This window comes from Schistocerca gregaria, chromosome 2 (assembly GCF_023897955.1).
Source record: "Schistocerca gregaria isolate iqSchGreg1 chromosome 2, iqSchGreg1.2, whole genome shotgun sequence".
NCBI lineage: Eukaryota > Metazoa > Arthropoda > Insecta > Orthoptera > Acrididae > Schistocerca > Schistocerca gregaria.
The window spans coordinates 600,504,891-600,530,930 of record NC_064921.1 but is presented as its reverse complement, the minus strand read 5'-3'; the positions used below and the strand labels follow the sequence as shown (position 1 = coordinate 600,530,930).

General features: G+C 37.8%; 1 protein-coding gene across 1 annotated transcript in view; it reads right to left on the bottom strand.

The window, feature by feature from the left end:
• Positions 1-867: 867 nt before the first annotated feature.
• Positions 868-26,040, bottom strand: part of LOC126334542 (poly(A)-specific ribonuclease PARN-like) — a 272,077-nt gene continuing 246,904 nt past the window's right edge. The window contains exon 14 of the mRNA XM_049996907.1: positions 868-1,510. Within this exon, the coding sequence (XP_049852864.1) occupies positions 1,428-1,510 (83 nt within the window). The 3' untranslated portion in view covers positions 868-1,427. The remainder of the gene's footprint in view (positions 1,511-26,040) is intronic.

Below are 26,040 nucleotides of genomic sequence, written 5' to 3'. Positions count from 1 at the left end.
GTAACAACGACTGGTGAGTGTACTATGTTCGAAGATCTGGAGGTCTGTATGCCTGTGCAATGTTATGCCTCCCCACATCACACCACATGGACCACCAAAACAAGCATATTCAACAATGTTCCTGAGTGCATTACGTGATCCCACCTCTCACCGTAGCACCCAGGAATATTGTCAAACCTCTTTATTTTAGTGATCCAGATGTTATGATGAGGGGAGTATAATGTATAGCATCATCATACTACCTGCAAACCTTTGAACACGATACATTCAGCAATCAATGTTGTTGTAACACTGTGCTCCCTCCCCCTTTGGATCTTTACAGATGCATTCTGCCCTGACTGCATCAAACTGCACTGGAGAGATACTGCAGGCTGTCCATATGCACCAATGGCCGTAGTGGTGGAAGAATGGAATGTCTTATCACAAGAACTCCTTTGGGCAGCTTGGGGGTACGTTGCACAGCACACACTACCGTATGTGGTGATCACATACCCTATTAAAAACCATGGCCCACCTTTTTTAATGTTCAGGGAACCATCATAAATTACAGTGACTTCAGTAAAATTATTGTCTTTGAATATGTCATTTCTGTTTGTCTTATTATATATTTCTTTCAGTAACTTTCTGTAACATATGGTAGCAGTTATTTCCATGCGTGTTCCACGTGTCATTCAGCTACGTAACTTGGCAGTGACACAACTAGCAGAAGTTACTTTCTTCCTTACATTGTACACGCCAGGATAGTTTGACCTAGCTTAATGTTTTGCACAAACTGAGCATAACACAGGAGGGATTAAGGAATGAAATAGAACCTGCAAACACTAATAACAGATATGCAAGTGGACTATATGCACAAACAACATTAACTACTTTGGAAAATCTGTTTTACTCTAACTGAAACTGTTTATACAATATCCATTATTTCAGAGGATACAACATGTGAACAATTTGTTGTTACAGTATTGCTACCAACATGAAACAAAAACACTGTCTACATTTATGTAGTGAAATATGGAAAGTAAACGTTCAACAGGTTGATATTACTTTCCTGCAATGTTGGAGATTTAGTAATATTAGAGACTAATTGATGCTTACACTACTGTACTCAGCTGATGATTTATTTATGACAAGTTTAATATGGATATCGTTCGTTCCGTTACTGGGGGTGGTATCAGACAAAAGGTCTTCTGTCTCTAAAACTAGAACAATACAACTTCACACTTTTAAAAAACATAAAATTCTTTATAAAAGTAGAAGTAAAAAGTTCATGAATAGAAAATATCTTAATCAGATTGACATATAATCATTAATCTGATTCTGTTGTTTCATAACAGTATAAAATGTCAAAAACAGTACAAAACTACATCAAACACTTTAAGAAAAACCACTTTTATTGTCCACTGCAAGGTTCTGTTGTTAGGAAAATCTCATTCCCAAGTTTCATTTTCTTCAAATATTTTCTCGAGTTTCAGTTTCTTGCTTACATTACTATCCGAATCCTTACGATCATCTGAAACCATTAAAAAAAATTCACAAATCATGAGCAAAAAATTATGTGGTTATAAGACTCTTTTCCTAAACGATACATATATTAAAGAAAAATGTAATTTAAATAGTTTAAATTTTTGACATGAAGTACCAGTCAGTTTGAGCCAAAAATAAGTTATGCATACCTTTTCGGACTGTTATAGAAATAAGCATCTGCAATAACTTACTTCGTTTGGTGATTGTTACTAGCTGCCAACAGCATATGAGGAAATTGGGCAAACAACAAAGGATGGTCTAAAAGTTTTTAACATAGCACACAGAACTTATTTCTGACAAAAATGTAATACTTTTGAAAGTGTCATTTTTAAGTATCAGATACATGTTAATTGCTTCTTTCTATTTTGAAACTCAAATGTTGTCTCTTTCCTGACATTAAACAGTTCTTCCATAGCAATTTTAATAATTAGAAAGATGACTGCTAAATTTAAGTGTGGCAGTGGATGGACTGGATATTATTTGTGCTCTGGGTGGGTAAAAGCTGACACAATTCTGTGAAAAATACACAAAGACACACTCAAAATTACTAACTGAAGCATACAAGATTTCTCAAATTGCAAAGATCTTAATAGCATACGTCCACCACATATCACACACAGCTTTTGGAATGGCAAAGTTCTCCCTTTAATGGTCATTACATCTGTTTATCATTCACCAAATTCCTATTTGAATGATTGTGGCTCAATAGTTTTTGAACTATTGCCGAGTTTTGCTGGTATTTTAAAAAAAATAGGTGAAACATCAGTCAGGATATATTTCAAAAGCTAAGAAGGAAGGAAGGAAGATTAAGAGTTTAACGTCCCATCGACAGTGAAGTCATTACGGACGACAAGCTCGGATTAGGATATGATGCAGGAGACTGGCAGCGTCCTCTTCAAAGGAACCATCCTGGCAATTGCTGTGAGCAATTTAGGGAAATCACAGAAAACCTAATTCAAGATGATCACATGTAGACCTCCAGAATGCGAGTTCAGTGTGCTAACCACTGTGCCACGTCACTTGGTCAAAGACGATGAAGCAGTTTAAACAGTGGCTGACAACACAAAGAGCACCAATGAAGCAAGTAATGGCCCTATCTGCAGAAAAAGTCATTGCTATCGTGTAATGAGATTTTTGTTGTGGTAATCGCACACTACGTCCATAATGGCAGAAACATCTCTGATGAGAATTAAACTTCATTGCTAGAAAAGTAGAAGGATGCTACTCAGGACTATTACCCACATCTTACATAGGATAAAGTTATCTTCCATTATAATAATACTCTCTCATAACTTTTTGCTGCAACAGTTGATTATCTTTGCTTCAAAGAATTTCCACGTCCATCATATTTGGTTCCCAGTGCCTACTTTTTATTTCCAAGCCTGAAGAGTTAGTTGAGTGGACAAACAACCACTCAATGGATGAATTAAATTTGTATTTGTGGTACCCGGCAAACCTTGTTTTATTGACAGTATTAAAAGACTGGAAAGTCACTAAATTAAATTTACTGAATTTGAAGATGAACAGCTTATAAAACATATCTCTTAAATATCTTCTTTCTCTTAGGTTGAGAATATTTTGCTCGTGCCTCATTAATACGAACAACTCATTTTTTAAACTTGTTGTCTAGCATCCATAATGTACTTCTCTTGCTTTCTCATTTCAGACATCATGCCTCAGAGTATTCTGAGCTGTCAGTATATTGGCAGTAATGGTGTTCTGCCTATTTATTGCTATATCACAGCCTTCTATCATGCACACTTAGTATGCAATCATAAATCTTACAGTTACATGTCTACTGTCATGAACAAGTATACACTGCATTGTAAAGCTTTGCATGTCAGGAACAATAGTAGGAGAAGACAAAATTCTTGACAGAATCAGAAAGCCATGAAGGAGGATTATTACATCTAATACAAATGCAACTGGCACAAAAGTGACTGCTGAGATTAATGTGTTCCTCTGTAAAGTGTCAATTAAAACAACATTATAGAAAGTACAAAGAAAAAATTCTTGTGGTAGATCTGATAACCTTAAAACTCTGGCAAATCAGAGAAGCAAAAAAATGTGTGTGTGTGTTTCAGAAGCTTGAACAATTCCAGCATTGTTACACTTTGGACGCGCTGCACAAATTATTGTGAAGTAGAATAATGACAGCATTGTTTCAGCTTTGGTGTGTTGTCATCCACTGCAAGCATATTGGAAACAATTCTGCAAGTTCCTTTTTTATTACTTTCCTCTAGCTGTAAATAATTCTACTAAGATGCTGTCATCTCCTGAGACCTTCCCTTTCATATTTCGAATGGCTTTTTATGCATCTAGTGTTACCGCTGCAACATGATTTTTATTATTAGCTATCTACTTTTCTGAGAGTTCTCTTTGATTATTTCCCTTACCACGTTTTCATTGTATCTAATCACATCTGCTTGGAGCCACTTTCCTAAAGTTTTGTTTGCTCCAGCATAAGTTTATTTTACTTGAAACTCTTGCCATCTCTCTAACGGTTGTCTTGTTCCAGCTGAAGTTTTAGTCTTCCTTGCATTTTTCATATCTGCATCATCATCTGTTGTCTGCCAAAGCACCTCTTTTATACTCTGTTGTTTGCTAAAATACCTCTGTTAAATCATTTCCCTTTTGCCTTCACTGTTTAATATGCAGGACTCCTTAGTAAATTTAACTTTCTATGCTACCAGATTTTTAAAAAGAATTCTGATCTCTATTCTTAAATTCCTGCCTGATATGTTTGCCTCTTTTTTAGTTACCTATCTCTATTTGTACTCTGTATCTCACTGATTTATGACCCTTTGAATTTATAAATTGATCAAAGGGTATCCTTATAATATTTTTTTTCTTCTGGAAGAATGTCTTCGTGGCTAATTCTAGCAATTTATTACCTCTGGCACTTCTGGTATCGTTAAAAAGATTAGCTACCCACCAGTGAATCAGTCTTTAATTTCTGACCCAATTTTTCATTCAAATGCATCATAACTCCCTGCTGTGGAACATGCTTTGACCTAATTATTTCTACAGTTTTTCACAGAGGAACCAACTCATTAGAATGTGGGCATTTCAGTGGGCAGATTTGAAAAGGGATACCTTTACTTGTCTAGTTAGTATTGAATCAGCAAATGTTGCAATAATTTGGGAACCACTAGGTACCACCAACAAAAATAAAATAAATGCAGATGACAAACTGTAAAAACACCAGCTGTACTGCACAAGATAGACAGCAACAGGAATAATCAAAAGCATTGTTAAGAGTAATATAGAGAAATCTGCTGATGAACATGTAACATCAAAAAAATGAGTAACAGTAAATGAAGACAAGAAACTGTTTTTTTCTCATGGTGTTCACATTGCTTATAATGAAAAGAAAAGAAAGTTGGCAAAATTGGGTGTCATGAAAATGCACTAAAATTGCCACTGAATTTAATGTCCATATTGTTGATGGACATACCACCACAACCTCTCACTGCACGAGACCCTACAGAGAGGTTCACAATTAAACACAAGACACTGGCTCAGAATTTCCATCAATCCCCACCTTTCGTCTATCCTTCTTCCCGTTTGACAACAGCTGAATCCTTGCACTAAAAATTTCCCCATCATCCGGATGATGCCTCTGAAATGACTGCGACTTCATAAGTGTTAGTCCTCAAAAAATAATTGCTACTCTCTACCTGGCATTTCCTTAAAATGTCAATTTAATACTATTAAAACATATAAAATGAGCATATATGCAATATTTGTACACCTGGGCCATTGAAACATGTCACTTCAAGGTCACTCTCCAAATGCTGTAAAGTTGGCAATGTAACTGACAAACAAGTGAGAAATGTGAGGCGCTGTGTGTTCTGAACCACTAACAGGACCGAATAAAAGTTGGTACTGGCATCGACGCTACCACGTTGCTGGCTTCCGTGTAAACATTGTACGTTACTGCGCGACAACCTGCTTTTGTGTTCTGTTATTGCCTTGACTACAGTTTCTGTTTATGAAAACAATGTCACCAAAATGATATCGTTCACCAAGCAATAATCCATTGTGCCATGGAGTGCCTTTAAATAGTCAGGCTTTGGAATTGCTACGAAGGACGCATGAGTTTTGTGAGCAAGAAAAACAATTTGTTTCTGCTCATGGGCATGTCGATTTCCGCCAATAAAGTTTTAGATTGTTTCTGGAAAACTCTAGGACTCTGTCAAAGAACAGTTGTAAGGAAAGGGATGCTACTTCAAGACTTACTGAAGTAAGCAGTCTGGAAGAAAGCCCCTGTGGGAAAAACTGTGTTTTTAAGTGCCCCTGGAAAAAAAAGCAGCCCCTAGTCCTGTTACAGATATTGATTCTTTCCCACCAAATGCAATACGTTGACACATATACGGATATTACGAAAGGAAAGAAGACCTCACAATAGCGAAGTTGCTAACTTCTTTAAAAGAAAGTGAACTTTTCTCAGTGGGGAAAACGTCACTTAAGATGGTGTTAAAAAGTATGTGATTCCATTTTAAAAAGTTAGATGGACGAAAACTGTTACTCGAAAAAGCTCACGTCGTTCCAGCTCGTACCACTTTCTTACACAAAATTGTAGGAAAGGACATACATTCAGTCATATGGTTAGACAAAACCTGGATCAACATTGGAGTATCAGTTGAGAAATGTTGGACAAATGATACTCCGAATAGCAGTGGCCATCAGCCAACAGGAAGAGGATCCAGATTAATTGTGACCCATGCAGGATCTTCAAATGGCTTTGTGCCTGAAAGGCTTTCAGTTTTTCGATCAAGAAAAACCAGTGACTATCATGAGGATATGGACCACCTATGGTTTCTGCAGAGGTTTAAAAATTTGTTGCTCCAGTTTAGTGTTCTGACAGTATTTGTGATGGACAATGTACCATACCATTCTGTGATAAAACTCCCACCACTAGTGACTGTAAAGAAACTATGGTGCAGTGGTTGCAGGTGAGACACATTGCTGCGGACATGAGCATGACAAAGCCGTTGTTATACTCGCTCGTAAAGCAGAATAAGCCTGTGATGCCTAAATACCTTGTGGATGAAATTGCAAGCGAACTGAGTCACTCGGTAATTAGGCTACCGCTTTATCACTGCCATTTTAATCCATTTGAATTGTTGAAATGAAGTCAAGATGTACATTAGAAGTACGAACAAGACTCTTACTATAACAGAAGTGGAACGGCTGCCACGTGAATGACTTGCTACTGTAGACGCTACCTCGTGGAGGAAGAATGTAGACCATGTTGCTAAATTCATGAGAGAAGTACAGGCTGTAGACGGGATTGTAAATGAAAATGAACAATTAATGGTTTCTTGTAATAATGATGATGATGATGCCAACGATGATAATGTAGATAATGGTTTTGTCACCGATTCCAATGAAAGTGAAGGAGAACTGGATGGAATTGCATCACTACATCATAAATTGGTGAGTGTAAATGTAAACATAATTAATTCTTTATCTCTGCAATCAGGTAGGCTAGGTGTGTTTTACTTTATTTCTTTCTATGAGTATGGATAGTGTGTTCTTTGGTACACTTAGGATTACATTATTATACATTTTGCCTGTAGCTTATACGGTAATAATTTGGAACGACTATTCATGGATATTCTCATTAACGTCAGGTGTTGTTACTTCCCTGTTTCACATACTATCAAACACTTAACTGCAGCACAGCCAACTATACGTGAGCTGTCAAGTGATATGTTTCACCACCCCGGGTATAGGTACAATATTATGGAAGGCAAGTTGCTACGATATAGAGGAGATGCCGGTCACAGATAGGCACAACAAAAAGACTCTCACAACTAAAGCTTTCAGCCACTAGCGCCCACACACACACACACGCACACACACACACACACACACACACACACACACACACACACACACACAAAACTGCAGTCTCAGGCAACTGAAACCACACTGCAAGCAGCAGCATCAGTGCATAACGGGAGTGGCGACTGGGTGGGTGTAAGGAGAAGGCAGGGGCAGGGAGACGAGGGATAGTGTGGTGGGGGTGGTGGCCAGTGAAGTGCTGGAAGTTAGACGGAGGGCAAGGAAGGGAGGGGAAAGTAGCGGAAAAGGAGAGAAATAAAGGGACTGGGTGTGGTGGTGGAATGATGGTTGTGTAGTGCTGGAATGGGAACAGGTAAGGGGCTGGATGAGTGAGGACAGTGACTAACAAAGGGCGAGGCCAGGAGGGTTACGGGAACGTACGACGTATTGCAGGGAAAGTTCCCACCTGTGCAATTCAGAAAAGCTGGTGTTGGTGGGGAATATGTTTGACAGTGTGTTCAGCAACAGAGTGGTCCACTTGTTTCTTGGCCACAGTTTGTCAGTGGTCATTCATGTGGACAGACAGCTTGTTGGTTGTCATGCCTACATAGAATGCAGCACAGCGGTTGCAGCTTAGCTAGTAGGCCACATGACTGCTTTCACCAGTAGTCCTGCCTTTGATGGGATAGGCAATGTTAGTGACTGGACTGGAGTAGTAGGTGGTGGTGGTGGGAGGATGTATGGGACAGGTCTTGCATCTAGGTCTATCACAGGGGCATGAGCCATGAGATAAGGGATTGGGAGCAGGGGTTGTGTAATGATGGACAAGCATAATGTGTAGGTTCAGCGGATCATGGAATACCACTGTGGGAAGGGTGAGAAGGTTAGTGGGCAGAACATTTATCATTTCAGGGCATGAGAGGTAATCAAAACCCTGGCGGAGAATGTAATTCAGTTGCTCCAGTTCTGAGTGGTACTGAGTTATGAGGGGAATGCTCCTCTTTGGTCTGACAGCGGTGGAAGACTGGATAGATAATGCATGGGAGATCTGTTTTTGTACAAGGTTGGAAGGATAATTGTGGTCAGTGAATGCTTCAGTGAGACCCTCAGTATATTTCCAGAGGGACTGCTTGTCACTGCAGATGCAACGACCATGGGTGGCTAGGCTGTACAGAAGGGACTTCTTGGTATGGAACGGGTGCCAGCTGTCGAAGTGGAGGTATTGGTGGTGATTAGTAGGTTTGATATTGACGGAGGTACTGGTGTAGCCATCTTTGAGGTAGAGGTCAACATCTAGGAAGGTGACTTGCTGGGTTGAATCCTGGTCCTACCAACACACCTAGTCTTTTTATTTTTGTCCTTTTCCACTACAACCCCCCCCCCCCATCCTGCCCTCTGTCTAACCTGCAGCACTTCATTGTCCAGCCCCCCCTCCCCCCTCACACACACACACATGCTATCCCTCCCCCTCCCTGCCCCAGCCTCCTCCTTACCCCCACCCAGTTGCCACTCCCATCATGCACTGGTGCTGCTGCTCACAGTGTGGGTTTAGTTCCCTGAGACTGCAGTCGTGTGTGTGTGTGTGTGTGTGTGTGTGTGTGTGTGTGTGTGTGTGTGTGTGTGTGTGTGTGTGTGTGTGTGTGTATTGTTGATAAAGGTCTTAATGGCCGAAAGCTGTAATTGTGAGTGTCTTTTTGTTGTGTCTATCTGCGACTCAGCAGCTCCGCCATATGGTGAGTAGCAACTTTCCTTCTCATAATATTGTTACATTCCATCCTGGTTTTTCCAATATTTGTAGTTAACTGCAGATAGTAAGCATCACTATCTGAAAACTGGGGCACAGCATACTCTTCCTCCTATGAACATCTGATTAATTCTGAAAAATCTCATTTTAACTTTAGTGCATGTGATACTCTTATTACCCTATTTAGAAAGAGGATAATCAATACTTAAAAAGCTGAGGTGTGTAGGCTATATGCCCTAGTAAAATTATACTGTCAAATCCTGAGCCCAACTTCAGGGAAGTCTGTAGTATGCAATAGTTGAGCATACATTTCAAAAACAGACACTACTGCATAATAGCTGTAAACAAAGCATAGGACAACAGGTAGGGATACGCTGAAGAAACACAATTGGCATCAAGGTGGATGTGTTGCAAGTCTTCGAAAACTCCTGCAGCTGCATATTATTGAAAAATCTCTCACGTATTGTAAAGTAATTCTAGTCATATGTACAGGCTATTAGTGGTACCAAAATTAACATCTAGACCCTTATGCTCGAGATAGGATCTGGAATTGAGGGTGCAAATCAAAAGTGAAAATTCTGAACTCTGTTTTCAAATGTTCTTTTACAAATGGAAATTCAGGGGTAATGCCCCAATTAATTCTAGCATAACTGCAAGGATGAGTGACTTAGATATTAGTGTCAGTGGTGTTGAGAAAAAGCTGAAATCACTAAAATTGAACAAAGCTCCAGGGACTGATGGAATCCCTTCCCGCTTATTTACTTAATTTGCAGCTCAGTTAGCCACTCTAACTAAGATATATCATAGATTCCTTGAACAAAATTCTGAGCCGGGCAGTTGTCACATCCATCTACATGAAGAGTAATAGATGTGGCCCATAAAACTACCATCTAATATTACTGACATACATTTACTGTAGAATCTTAGAACATATTCTCAGCAAAAATATAATGAGGTTTCTCGAACAGAAGAACCTCCTCCATGTCAACCAGCATGGATCCCAAAATCGTCAATCATGTGAAACTCAACTCCCACTGTTTTCACATGACATCCTGACTGGCAGGTTTCAAGGCAGTCAAGTAGATACTGTATTTCTCCATTTTCAAAAAGTATTTGACTGAGTACCATACCTATGCTTATTGTAGGATTTCGTGGTAGGATGGATGCAGCATGTTATCTTGGATGGAGAGTTGCCAACAAAGTAACTTCGAGTGTGCCCCACGGAATGGATATTACTGGTGTTGTATACAATATTTATAGTAACCCCAAACTTTCTGTAGATGTCAATGAAAAACTTTCCTTGGGTCTAGTTTCTGTGATACACTCTAGGTAGAAGTATTTCATACTGGTGGATTAAGAGAAAAAGATACATTTTAATTACATATACTCAAAACATTGAAAATATATTTCAGTTTTTTTTATGTTCGTTACATTTTAAGAGTTCTAAATTGCTTGAAGAATACATTGCAGATGGATGGGTCTGAAGAGAATCATGTGGTGGCTGCACGAGATCATAATCTTTTAGCTTGCCTCTTGTAACAGAGTTCCGGAGCATCCCTAAACAAAGACCAAAAGTAATCCACAAGCATTATTTCATTCCAATGGCTCTGATATTTTTGTTCCATAACAGAAATGTCCTGATGGAATCGTTTTCCATGTTCATCACTTACAGCTCCACAACTGGCAGAAAAAGTCTAGGTGGGAGTGGATAAAATGGATTTTAAGACACATGTTGCATCCAAGCTTATGGTATTTTTACAGGAGCATTGTCACCAACTGAGTGTTGTTATCATCTCTTTTGTTGCCTAAAAATCCATGAACAACTCCCTTGAAGGATTTCCAAGCTTCCTTTCCTTTCCCCTCCAAAACCTGGTCAAATGCAGGATCCTTTGCAAGTTCTCAACTTTCTAGCCCAATAAAAATACGTTTCTTAACTTTTGGATCACTTGATATTGGAACTTTCTGGTTCAGTCCAATAAAAATTAAGTTGGTTGCTTGACTATTTTTAAATACTTTAATTTTTTATATGTGATTACCCTATAATGAGAGGTTCAAAATAGTTTTTAAAAGAATTTTGCCTTTCACCTTTACTGAATGGTGGCCGTTTTCGTTTGTAAGCGCACAATGCTGTTTCAGTTTAGAGACGTTAGCAAAAATATGAATCTCTCTGCACTGGGTTAAGTTACAACATTGCAACTGACATTATAAGTGTCCTTTACAACACTGTCCATTACACAAAATATCCTAAATTCAAAAATAACAAGTCAAAAAGACCTCCAAAGTTTGGTATCCAAATTTTCAAAAATCCACTTTTTAGGTCCAAAAATAACAAACAAGGAGTGATTTATGAGAGTCTATTTTTCCCTATAGTTAGATATCACACACTACTAGCCTCATTTATAGCAAAAACATTTACAATTGTTTCCATAATTTTTTAAGAATTTTTGAAATTTGAAAATTTTCATGTTTTGCAAAGTCTGGGGTCAATTATCTCAGATGGAACTGAATATAAAAGCATGATTTTTGCACAGTTTGTACACCAATATGATAGCAAGGTACTGTAAAAATTTCAACACTGATATCTCAGCGATTTGAACTGTTGAAAATGGAGAGATCATTCACATTACTCTACAACTGATCTTATGGCTGTTGCCTATTCATGTGTGATATTGGTGGGATATAATCAATTATTATTGAAGTAAGGTACTGAATTACATACGAAAAGTGGAAACATCACTGAAATTAACATTTATATTATTTTGGCATACTTAAAATAAATATTTTCAATTAACATCCTCTGAGAAACAGCTGTTCCTAAACCTGGTGGTGAATATTAAGAACACTTATTTCTTCAGACAGCTTCTGTGATATGGAATAAGACCTCCCAGTTGCTGTGGTAAGTTGAAGCACAAAAAATTAAAATTTTCAAATTTCAAAAATTCATACAAAATTAAGGAACATTTGTATGTGTTCTTGCTCTAAATGAGGCTAGTAGTGTGTGATACCTAACTATAGGAAAAATAGACTCTCATAAATCACTCCTTGTACATTATTTTTGGGTCTAAAATGTAGATTTTTGAAAATTTGGATACCAAACTTTGGAGGTAATTTGGACTGGTTATTTTTGAATTTAGGGTATTTTGTGTAATAGACAATGTTGTAGAGGACACTTTTCTAAAAGCAATCATGTGAATTGCAATGTTGTAACTTAACCCAGTGCAGAGATGTTCAAATTTTTGCTAATGTCTCCAGACTGAAAAATCATCGCGCGCCTACAAATAAAAATGTCCGCCATCCAGTAAAGGTGCAAGATAAATTATTAAAAAAAAAAACTGTTTTGAACTTCTCAAATATAGGGCAATCACATATAAAAAAATTAAAATATTTAGAAATGGTCAAGCAACCATCGCTGGACCACTTCATATGGATTGACCCTTCTCTCCCAAGTATACTTAAAGACCCGTCCTCCTTGGTTCAAACTTTTGACCAAATTTTTCATCAAATCCAGCTTGATACACAGGTGTGGAAGGAGGACATGCTTTTGTTCCACGAGAGGTTCAGCAATGACATTTTGCTCACAAGGGTAAGATTTCTTGCAGGTCAGTCTGCTTTGATGTAATGTGATTTCCTATCCCTTCTGTCCCACATACATAAGAACCAGCAATGTTCTGTGTAGCCCAGTTGCATTCCTAAGAGTATGGCAATGATTTTTTGATCATTACACATTTACCATTTGTGTTCATAATATTTGATTGAGTCCAAGAGGGCTGTCAAATCATCTTATGTCACCTTCATGTGAACTGCAAACGAACAGGAATAGCTGGAAGACGGTTGCCATTGTGAAGCAACACTGCTCTCGAACTAAGCTAGGAGGGATCTATGAATAGCTTCCATTCAGTTGGATCATGGCCCAAATTCAAAGATTTCATCAAGCCATTAATGTTGCAGCAAACAAGCATATTGTTTTTCTTCTGCAAAAAGGAAAGCAGTTCCATGTGACGTTTTCTGTACTGTGGAACTGTGACACCACTTTCGAGAAGTGAAATGTGCTGTAGTCAAGACCCAAGAACTTCTGCTTCTCTTTTGAAAGGTGAAGGTCTCTAATGAGAGCACTCAGTTGCTTCACTTAGTCTGTGTGGTTTATCATCTTTTCCCTCAAAATCAGTGTCACAGGATGTAGAAGGCTTGTTTGGTTCATCTTCTTCTTCTTGTTCCACACTGTTGTCATTTTCTACTTCAAACGCACAATTTTTGGGCGGAGTAGGAACTGGTAAACTATATGAATGCACAATGAGTCAATTAGCAGATCGAAGATTCTGGCACTGAACTGTTGTTCTTTTCCTCATAGACAATCCCACCATTATAAGTGGAGTCAAGCAGAAACAGCAGTCGTGTGTGTGTGTGTGTGTGTGTGTGTGTGTGTGTGTGTGTGTGTAGGCTCCCGCCACACCATAGGCACGGCAAAAGCCATGGATTGTTTCTTATTTTTCAGCCATTCCTCAGTGTCACTGAACATATGCTGCAACATATATGTGGAGCCCAAGACTTATCCTGGTCCCCAACTTCCATACCAAAATAATGCTGATAGGCAGGTTCCCAACTTCCATCACAATGGACATGTTTATATATATACCACACCATTTCATGGGAACTGTTCACTTGTGCGTCTGAAGTTGGTGCTGTGATAAAGCAATAAAGAAATTGAATAGCAGTCCTGCAGTCAGATGCTAATTTACTTATAACTTCAAGGTCATAAGTTTGTTTGACGCTTGGGGAAAGTGTCACAGGGATGCTAAAGAACCTGAACTGGCTGATACTTGAAGATAGATGCAAACTATCCTTAGAATGTCTACTCACAACGTTTCAAGAACCACTTTTAAAATTCATATTATGACCCTAGCAATATACTATAAACCCTACGTATCACTCTTGTAGAGATAAGGCAAGATTAGATTAATTAGAGAGGCAATAACATAGTCATTCTTCCCACGTGCTGTATGTGACTGGAAATGGAAGACGCCCTGATAACAACGCAAACCACTCTCTACTGTGCACTTCACAGAGGTTTGAAGAGTAAGGATGTAGATATGAACATACATCATATGTGGGTGAAATATAAACAAAGGGTAACTGCTATGTTGTCTGTTCAGTTGCAGTCATTGCTCTCATGAGAGTGAAGGCTGATTTAATCAAGTTTCAAATAGTGATGATACCAGTTTATAAGGCAAGTGGGGCAGTATTTCAGAAATAGTGTAGTTTGTGAAATGGTTACACACTTATATGGTGGAAGTACATCATATGTGGACTAATAATAGCATTATGAGTATTTCACAGCTCTACGTTAAGTCAGAAGGAGAGAAATTCCAGGTCTACCTGAATAGCTCAGCCAACTATACTGAAGTGTTGCTTGGGTCTGAAACATCTACATTACATCTGCACATTGTAACTGTGTACTGATTGAAAATACTTTAATTTTCCAAACAGTATATTAAAACTAGACTGTCACTGAGTCACAGCAAGTAATACTGTTCAACAATTCATATCCCTGACCATGAGATAGTTAGGAAGTTGCAAAGAAACCTCACCAAAAAAATGCAGTTACAATCATGCTGGAAAAACAACACGCTGCGAGAGATATTTTGTGGGATTACAAACTGCATATAATTCTCCATGTAATCAGTATCATTTTCAGCATTACAATCCTGATTAACAAGCTTTAGTATAAAGAGAAACTACATTACCCAGGTCCCAATTACAGGTATTTCAACAGTTCTTTTCAGACGAAGTCCAGCAACAGTGACCTTAAATCTTTAAAACATTCAATACTATGTCCCATTTTGAGACAAGTCTCGATTGAAACAGCCCTTCAGTGGTCATTCCAGAGATATACATGAGATCACTGTTTTTCATTCCCATCCTGAACTGATTAGAATCACTGGTGTTTTAATAGTTTCTAGAGTTATGTAAATTACGCTGCCCTACTTTTCTTCACTTCTCAAATCATCACTGATGAAAATCAGCAATCTGTCAGTCTCATCACAAAACAGAATATGCATTTCTTTCTGATTCATTATTTCAGTGAACTAAATAATACACAAACATCCAGATGCATTTTCGGTATTTTTTTAAACATTCTATCTCTGTCTCTTAATTTTCTCATTTCCTTTGTTGGTACCCACTGGAAAGAGTTTCTTGAAAACACTCTCTACCCAATACATAAATATCTACATCTACTTGTATACTCTGCAAACCACTGTGAAGTGCATGGGCCAGAGGGTATACCCCATTGTACCAGTCATTTAGATTGTTTCCCATTCCAGTCACATATTGAGCAAGGGATGAATGATTGTTTAAATGCCCTGGGTGTGTTGTAAGTAATCTATTCTTGTCCCTATGATCCCTATGTGAGTGATAAGTAGGAGGTTGTGGTATATTCCTAGAATCATCATTTAAAAGTGGTTCTTGAAACTTTTTAAGTAGGCTTTCTTGGGATATTTTACATATACCTTCAAAAGTCTGCCACTTCAGTTTCTTCAGCATCTCTGTGTCTCTCTTCCATGGGTCAAACAAACCTGTGAGCATTTGTGCTGCCCTTCTCTATATACATTCAATAACCCCTGTTAGTACTATTTGGTACAGGACCCACACACTTAAGAACGGGTTGCACAAGTGATTTGCAAACAATCTCTTTTGCAGACAGATTGCATTTTCCCAGTACTCTACCAATAAATCACTCTCTGCCACCTGCTTTACCAAAGACTGAGCCTATGTGATATTTCATATCTCTACAAAGTGTTACACCCTTGTATTTGTAAGAGTTCACTGATTCCAACTGTAACTCACTGATGTCACAGTCATACAATATTACATTTTTTCAATTTGCACACTGCACAGTTTTACATTTCTGAACATTTAAAGCCAGTCTCTTAACCAGTTTGAAATCTTATAAATATCTAACTGAAAAATTTTGCAGCTTCTCAGAGACAGTACTCGCTATAGGTAACTGCATCATCTGTAAAAAGTCTAGGCTACTATTAATATTGTCCCCAAGGCCATTAATATACAACATGAACAGCAAGGGTCCAACACAGTTCCCTGAGACACACTTGAAGTTCTTCTACATTTGACGATGACTCTCCATCAAAGACAAAATGCTGCATCCGGCTGACCAATCAGTCCAGTCACAATTTTTGCTATATACCCCCTACATGATTGTACTTTAGATGTAGTGCTGCGTCAAACAGTTTTTGGAAATCAAGAAATACTCCACCTACTACCTGACTGCCTTGATCGAAAGATTTCTGAATATCATGTGAGAAAAGAGCAAATTGGATTTTGCATACTTATTTCACTCATCATCCCAGTGATATAATGATTTAATTGGGGCAATTCTCTCGGGTTTTCCTTTGCTACCCTCAATTTCAGTACCTCTCATTCACAAGTGACTACACACTGACTTTGGTGTCACTAACAGCCTTTACATATGACCAGAATTTATTTGGGTTTTGTGAAAGATCATTTGATAATATTCTGCTGTGGCAGTCATTGAAGATTTCACACATTTCATTTAGCACCTCTCTAACTAAAGCCCTAAGCTTTGTTTTACATGTATTATGCAGTTGTCTCCACTTCTTTAGAAGTTTCTCAACAATGACTTTATGCCATGGAGGGTACATCTCATAATGAACTGTTCTAATGAGTACACATGTACCCAGTGCATTGTCAACTATTCTTGTAAGCTTGAGCCACAGTTCTTTTACATGCTCCTGTCCTGTGCTTAACATTTCAAGTTCCTCATAGTGATAAGACATTAGAAATTTTTTATCTAGTTTATTGAACACATATTCTGCCACTTGTAGTTGTCCTTTTCCTTTGGTTATCATTGTTGTTGCAACTACCTCATGGTCATTAATACCAGTTTTGATGTGGACATCCCAAAGAGGTCAGGTTTATTTGTTGCCATTAGATCCAATACATTACATTCATGAGTGGGTTTAAAGGTCATTTAGCAAGGTTTGACAGATTGTCTTGTCATGCCCACCACTAACAAAACTGTAGTTTTCTCAATTGATTGTTGTATGATTAAAGTCTCCACTGATGGCTGCAGTATGACTGGTAACTTACATATAAGGGAACAGAGTTTTACTCCAAACTTTTTGGTTACCTTCGTAGGAGAGCCTGACGGGTGACAGAAGGATCTAATTACCATTTTAGGCCAACCCTGATACTGAACCTTGCCCAAGCAATCTAGCACGCAGCTTTAATTTCTATCTCAGTGGAATTGAGTGTTTAATGTGACAAATACACCACCTCAATTTCCTATAAGCCTATCTTTTTGATCAACACTTAAATTCTCTTCAAAAATCTTACTGCTGTCAATTTCAGGTTTCAACCAGTTTTCTGTACCTAGTATTATGTAAGCTCCATTTCTTTTCAGGAGTGCTTCCAACTCTGGCACTTTGCTGCAAAGGAAGCTAACTACTTTTAACACTCTTGCCTGTAGGGGGCATTATTCTTGCCCTTACACTTATACTTCTGGATGTCCCACAGATGTCATTATCTGGACTGGATAGTGTGTTGCCCAAGCTAAAAATCCTTAATGTGTCCACACAATTAGCTTCCTGGCTAGCAGCCTCTGATGTGTAGTACAAACTTGATCCACTTAGTGGTCCACTACAGTTTGACCCATTTAGGAGAACACTACAGTTCTCAGTCCTATGATGCAAATCCAGAAAGTCGCAGCCAATCTTGTCACAGAACCCTCAAGGTCTTGTTCAGACCTTCCACTTGACTCAGATTCACGGGCCACAATCAGTTTTAAGTATAATACCACAAACTGTGAGCTTTGTTGAAACTCTGTGAGCAAGGCCAGTTTCTTAACATTCTCTGCCAGTAGCTGGAATGATCCAAATATGACCTCGGAGCCCGATAACAGTCATTGTTCGTCCCAACACATTCCACAATCTATGTTGAATGATGCCTTCCAGGCATAAACACTGAGTGCACTTGGTGTTCCTCCCCTTGCTGCCATACCATTTTATGCCATACATTTGAACTGCCCTTTTGCGTTTGCCCCTCTTGACACAGGACAAAGCATATTTCCCGAAACATGTAAAGTAAATCCCACTGGCTCAGTTTCAGTTAAAGTGAAAGACAGCAGGGATTGACGTAACACCCTGTGTCCTCCCTGGTCCCTCTCTAACCTGTACAGAATGCCTAGATCTACCATTGAAATGCCATTTGCAGTCCAGGGGATGAGTAACGACAGATGTTTTGCATGAAGAAGCTTGGGTGCACCTAAATTAAGTTTTGAACTAACTGAAAAAAATTATTGTACATAATCTCTTTCTTACCTTCAGCTATTGTCAGATGACCACCTGTAAAAAGAAACAAGCACACCTCCCACAAATTTTTTGATTTGTTATTTATTTATTATTTTCCTGCAGCTGCAAAACCTTTCGTAAAAGTGCCTCACATTAAGTGATTAGCAGCATCCCAATTTTAACAATTTACTTGAAATTATTTCTTCTGCCACAGCCTCAAATTTCAGGCAGAGTAACAATTACTCATTATGCATAATGATCGATTGATTTAAATGACTGTAGTTTCTTTACAAGATACATTGAGGTGATACGCAATGTGCAGTAATCCCTATAGCCAGACAGACACTTTGCGCTGTACTTCATGTAACAAATTACTGAATTTCCACCAACATTTAAACCTCTACACTCTCTTTCATATGCCATTAGATATTATATTATGAGTACCAGCTACAAGTCACATCTGAAAATAAACCTGCTGGCAATAATCATGTGTTAATTCTTAATGATGCATGGTGGAATGGAATTTATATTTCCTCACTTAGTATAAAGTAAAATAAAATTTCATACAGAAATATTACTTTGGAGATTAAACTTTAACACTGTATTGGTAACTTGTTTTATCTTGTATCTGGCCATCTAGATTAAGTTTTCTGTAGTTTTCTAATTCTCTTAAAGCAAATGAATGGTTCGTTTGAAAAGGAGACAACAAAATTGCTTCCTCGTCCTTCCCTAATTTAAGATTGTATTCCACCTTCAATGATATCATCAAAGGGAGATTAAACATCTTCTTGCTTTTTTGCAAGACTTTGAAAAATGCACATATCATGAATAGTTGGTACAGTTTTTGCATAATTATTGTTATACTACAAGGTTACTGGTGTTCAAATAACTAATATAATCCCTGACAGTATAAACAGTGCTAAGAGCTGATATGACCAGCATTGCAGTTCGTTGTGCACAAAGCTGTGCGCACAAGCTGAAGTGCACGAATCACCCCCCACAGCATAAGTTATGCTAAAATATAGTTGGAAAGTTCTAATATTCCACTACTATAAACATGGTAAAAGAACATGTCCAAATAGACTGGGCCATTTAAACCACAGGGGCGAAATACTATTTTCAGTTCCTACAAGAATGTAACAGTGTTAACTGAACTAATGAAAGCTAATGTGTGCTTGATACCCCACAGAAGTTCTACACATAGTGAGGGAAAATGAAAGAGGAAATCAAACACTACAGTGGAAGTCAGTATACATCGACCAGACTTTTACTGGCAGAGCTCAATGTGACAATTGGATTGTTTGTCCTTTTTTTAGGGTGTGTGTTATACATGTACTATTTATTACAATAATAATTTACAGGGGAGGGAATGTGAATACAGTTTTCAAAAGGAGATACTGAGAAAAGTATGCTAGCACACAATACAACATCATTAATATGTACATATGGAGATTCTTGTTCAAACATGTACTACTTACAGAGCCATTCTGCTTTACTAGTGCAGTAACAATACTCAATGTCAGTAACAATATCTGTTAATTATAACATACACTTATGAATACATTTTTACAACTCTTTTGACAATGGAGCTCTCAACACATCATTTCAGAAACTGCAACGCTTCATGTACAAAGTTGTCTGCAATCTCCATTAAGGAAAATTTCAGTGCAGCACTGCAATTTCATGGGAAGATTAAGTGTGTCAGTATCATGATGTTTATTGTAATAACCTGATGATGAATCATCCTATTAAAAATGAAGAGAGAGAAATGAGAGTAAAAATAATTAAAATAAACTGGTCATGACTGATAAATGTGAAGATATTCTCAGGAACAGGAGCAGTTTGCTTTAACAGTAGAAACAAAGGTTGCAACATTTATGAGCACACTGCCTTTAATGAAGTAGTGTTTAGTGACTAATATTTATTGATTTCCAGTGCTTATTTTAGCACACCAATGAACACTTGGAAAATAAAAATTAGTGCACAACTATAAATGTGAATCCCACAGCAGCGTAGCTAATTTGCAAAAAACACAGCCAGTTACATACAATAATATTTTTAGCACAGTGTCTAAGTATATGCAACTGTTTGTTTTAAAACTGTAATGGTTAAACTGCTATTTACAATTTGTACAGAAACCAGATGGCAGTCATAAGAGTCAAGGGGCATGAAAGGGAAGCAGTGGTTGGGAAAGGAGTGAGACAGGGTTGTAGCCTCTCCCCGATGTTATTCAATCTGTATATTGAGCAAGCAGTAAAGGAAACAAAAGAAAAATTTGGAGTAGGTATTAAAATTCATGGAGAAGAAGTAAAAACTTTGAGGTTCGCCGATGACATTGTAATTCTGTCAGAGACGGCAAAGGACTTGGAAGAGCAGTTGAACGGAATGCTCAATGTCTTGAAAGGAGGATATAAGATGAACATCAACAAAAGCAAAACGAGGATAATGGAATGTAGTCAAATTAAATCGGGTGATGCTGAGGGAATTAGATTAGGAAATGAGGAACTTAAAGTAGTAAAGGAGTTTTGCTATTTAGGAAGTAAAATAACTGATGATGGTCAAAGTAGAGAGGATATAAAATGTAGACTGGGCAAGGAAAGCGTTTCTGAAGAAGAGAAATTTGTTAACATTGAATATAGATTTATGTATCAGGAGGTCGTTTCTGAAAGTATTTGTTTGGAGTGTAGCCATGTATGGAAGTGAAACATGGACGATAACTAGTTTGGACAAGAAGAGAATAGAAACTTTTGAAATGTGGTGCTACAGAAGAATACTGAAGATAAGGTGGATAGATCACGTAACTAATGAGGAGGTATTGAATAGGATTGGGGAGAAGAGAAGTTTGTGGCACAACTTGACTAGAAGAAAGGATCGGTTGGTAGGACATGTTTTGAGGCATCAAGGGATCACAAATTTAGCATTGGAGGGCAGCGTGGAGGGTAAAAATCGTAGAGGGAGACCGAGAGATGAGTACACTAAGCAGATTCAGAAGAATGTAGGTTGCAGTAGGTACTGGGAGATGAAGAAGCTTGCACAGGATAGAGTAGCATGGAGAGCTGCATCAAACCAGTCTCAGGACTGAAGACAACAACATGGTTAAACTTAAACAGAAAGCCAATTATGTTCAGAGAACACTTCACAACTGTCAACTTTAACTGTTCAAATTAGCTTTCACACAAATTTCTTTTGATTTTCTACTTTTTGTTTATTAATGAAATCCACTTTCTTGCCAAACAACGAACTTCAGTTAGGTAATATTTGCTTTAAGGTTAAAGGTACTGTTAGTCTCAAGAGAAAAAGAAAAGCCCGTAATCCAAGATTGCAGACATATGCAATGAGACACTCAAACACCTAAGTTAAGCAGGATGTATACAATCAGCATATAAACAAATGTTAATGATTAATATTACATTCTATTCAAATACCACTTGAGTCACAAACATCACATTCACTCAGACATTTAATGGTGTGAGATGGGGAAAAAAAAAACCCTCTGCTAACCACTGAACAGTGCGTGGAGGAGGGTACTTCCAGTATCACTCACTAACTGATCACCCCCTTCCCTGTTACACTCATGAATGTCATTTGGGAGAATAATAGTAAGTGTCTCTGTATTAGCAATAATTTCTCGGATTTTCTCACTGCAGTCATTTTGCGAGATGTATGTAGGAAAAAGTAAAATGTAGTCTGACTCTTCCCAGAAAGTAATACCTCAACATTTCAACAGTAAAGTTCTCCATGATGCACATCACGTCTCTTGCAACATCTGCCACTGGAGTTTGTTGAAGGTCTCTACAACACTCTCACACCAACTACACAATCACGTGATGGATCGCGCCACTCATCTCCTCTATCTTTTCTATCAGTCCTATCTAGTAAGAATCCCAGATTGATGAACAATACTCACAAATTAGTCAAATATGTGCCTTGAAAGCCACTTCCTTTGTATATAAGTTACATTTCCTTAAGATTCTTCCTAAGAATCTCATTCTGGCATCTGCTTTTCCTACTATTTGTTTATATTCCACTTGCAGTTACACTGGATAGTTATTCCTAGGTATTTTATGGTAGTTACTGTTTAAGGCAATTTGTCATCAACATTGTAGTTGTATAATAATGAATTTCTTTTTATATGTATGCAATAACATTTATTTCCATTCAGGTTAACTGATGGAGGATTCATTATTCATCAGTCCGCTGTATATCATTCTGTGAATCGATACTATCTTCTAGAGTTCCTACTTTGTTATAGACAAACGCATCATCTGCGAACAATCTTAAGACAGCTTCCAACGATTTCTAGTATATTATTTATATACGCTGTAAACAGTAACAGTCCCATCATACTTCCCTTGCATATTCCCAAAATTACCTTTACAGTGTCAATCTTGTTCCATTAAATGTGACGTCTTGAGGTAGATCTGCAAGGAATTCTTGAATCCAGTTTCAAATATCTTCCAATACCTGGTAAGATCAGATTTTTTCACTGAATGGTGTTAAATGCCAACCTGAACCCAGGGAATAAGGCATCAACCTGAGCACCACTGTTTACAGAGCTAGAGATATCATGGAGGAACAGAGCAAGCTGCGTTTTGCAAGATCTCTGTCTGTGGAATTCATGTTTATTTTGACATCTCACTTAATAGAAGAATGATTAGCATAACTGATATAGTTGTCAAGCAAGTAGTGAGGCCTCAATACAACGACATTTAAATTTTTAAAATGCTTAAAAAATTATAATTTTCTAGAAAGAGGGGATGAGAAATATATTTCTTCAAGAAAAATTATTCTTAATTATGTTATAAAATTATACATTTACCAACAGGCCCCAGGACTTTATATGACTCATCACATACACTGCATCAAGTGACCATCCTTATAATCTCAGATCTATTGATAAGGATCATTGTTAATATTAAGATTTTCAGTAAGTTTTTTTTTTTAAATCTGGCAGTCATTTTTTATCACTATATTAAGTAGTGAATGATAAACATGCCAATGCAACAAAATTATTTACAATAAAGCATGCAAATAATTTTGTAAATGGAGGTGCACAGACCTTAAAAACATACAAGTTTGACTTAAACATGTGAACACACAAAACTTCTACCAAAACATGGCTTTCAACATAAGAAAGGGCATTAAGTATGCAGGGCATCATTACAATACAATCCAGTTTACAGCAAAACTCTTGAAATGGGAAGTACAGAAAATACCCCAGTATTAAACCTTTCTGAAATCATTCTGGTCTGTGCTGTAATTGGCCAAATAATAACTTTCATATAAATCAGGTTACCTTCCATTTGGAATGTGCGTGTACTCAGTGACTGTTATGTGATTTATAAATTATCCAGATTTCAGCTAGCACCTAGCCATTATCAAGGCACTATTTTCTGATCTCGATGCATGTTAGTTCCCTGTTCTTCGGGTGTAGATTAGATTAGATTAGATTAGATTAATACTTGTTCCATAGATCACGAATACGACACTTCGCAATGATGTGGAACGCGTCAGTCACCGTTCATTGAATACAGGGGTACTCAGAAACTATGCATCCTACTGAAATTTTATTATTATAAGAACAAAGGAGCATTAAATTTTGCGTCAAATGACCTACTTAAATGTCAAAATTAGTACAGTCATTTGGCCACAATTTTACCAACTTCACTAAAAAGTCGGCATCAACTCAAAAACAGCTACTCCAAACAAAAAGTGTAAAGTTATGAACATTCTAGAGCATGAAATTTCATGTAACAAAAGCATCAAGTTTTTCAGTTTTAGGCACTATTAAGCAATCATACACTTGAAAGCCAAAGTAATTACATTTTGTTGTTTTTTTGTAAGTCAGTGTTATTCAATGAAATGAAATTTGTAATTGGAAGACATGAATCTCTCCCGCCTCCAGGTGTAGAGGGACCTATAGATCTCCCTCGATTTACTTGTTGTAAACAGCCGAGGCTGCCATTCCCTCCATTCCTTTGCTATTGTTTCCATTGTTGGCAATGCCCAGTCTTCCTGTGTTGTGAGAGAGACATATTCAACACTCCTTGTGTGTGTTCCAAAATTCTTGTTTCCTCATTTGAGTTTACTTTCAATGTGCAGTCAGTGATTTTAAAATAAGTGCTCCAGATCATACAGATATGTGCTTTATATGTGACGGCAATTTGGCACATGATGATGTGGTCACAGTGAAACAGAAAGGGCTGAAAACGCTATTGCAAACCAGTAAGGATAGAAAAATAACAGGCCATAGTAAATTATTAACTGGTCTGGCTGAAGTTGAAGTGCACACACAAGGTTTGTCAAAAATAGTACAATAATCCAAAACTGGTTAGATCGTCTTTGACAAAGGGCCCTGCACCATCCACAAGTCTTCAATCACACAAGAAGGTATTTGATTTTAATAAACACTACATTTGTTCAGCAAGGAAATTGGTGCTGATTGGGAGCAACATTGCAGACTTCTCTGCGCAAAGTGATATACTTTTCATAGAATGAAGAAACTTGAATTAAGGGATACTGTTACAGGGGTAGCAAAAAGGCGAGGTGATGACTGAGTTCCCGAAGTACTGGAATATATCCATGATGAAGACCTTTGTGATAAAGATGCCTAATATCACAGGTTTTGTCAGAGGGATTTTTACCCGTCAATCAGAGGTGGAGGAAAATAAGGAAGACCTGAACCTACACAAACAGATGAGGCAATGGAAATGATTTATTGCTACATTAAACAATGAGAAGAATGTCAGTTTATTTTGCAGGAGTTGAAGGGCCAAATCACGAGTGGCTGGAAGGTAGATGTAAGACATAAAAACCCGACTCTTCAGGAAGTATGGTGAAGAAATAATGATTGTTGACAGATGGAAAAACAGCACAGTAGTGTATTTTAAAAGCACAGGCTATAAGATACCGTCCGATAATTTCTATCGCAGCAAGCCACCAGATCCACAAGAAGAGGGTCCTAGAATTGTACTTGCTGTTTCAGATAAATTTCACGAGGACATCTGTACATAGGTCTATGATACATCATTATATCCCCATCTGCACCTCGTGGTCTAGTGGCTAGGTAGCTGCCTCTGGATCACAAAGGTCCTGGGTTCAATTCCTGGTCTTGTCGGGGATTTTCACCCCCCAGAGACCAGTTGTTTGTGTTTTCCTCATAATTTCATCATCACTCGGGAAAATGGCAAGACTGGTCAGAGAAAAGATTGGGACTTTGTATGGGCACTGATAAATGTGGCATTGAACCCCCACAAACCAAAATCGTCAACCTTATCATAATAATAATAATACACCCCACCTAACGATTTTTTGTCAGTTGTACAATCAGTGATCCCTAAATCATTAGTCTATTTCTTTGGCTCATTAATTCTAAAAAACATATGAGGAACTCTAGATAAATGGAGAAAAAAGTGTGTTGCTTTGTCACATGCAGTGAATTCTGAAGTTTGGTCATTTCTATCTTCACCACTGATTGGGCTCAGTACATTCATGCACAAAAAATTCGGTTCAAGACTTATTGTCAACACACTTAGTGCAACTGGATTCACAGCTCCATATAAGGAAACATCCCTATTTGAAATGTCCTTGATTCCACAACCTGCACATCCTAACATAACCAGTGAAGGATTCATCCAGTTCATCTTTGATAACACC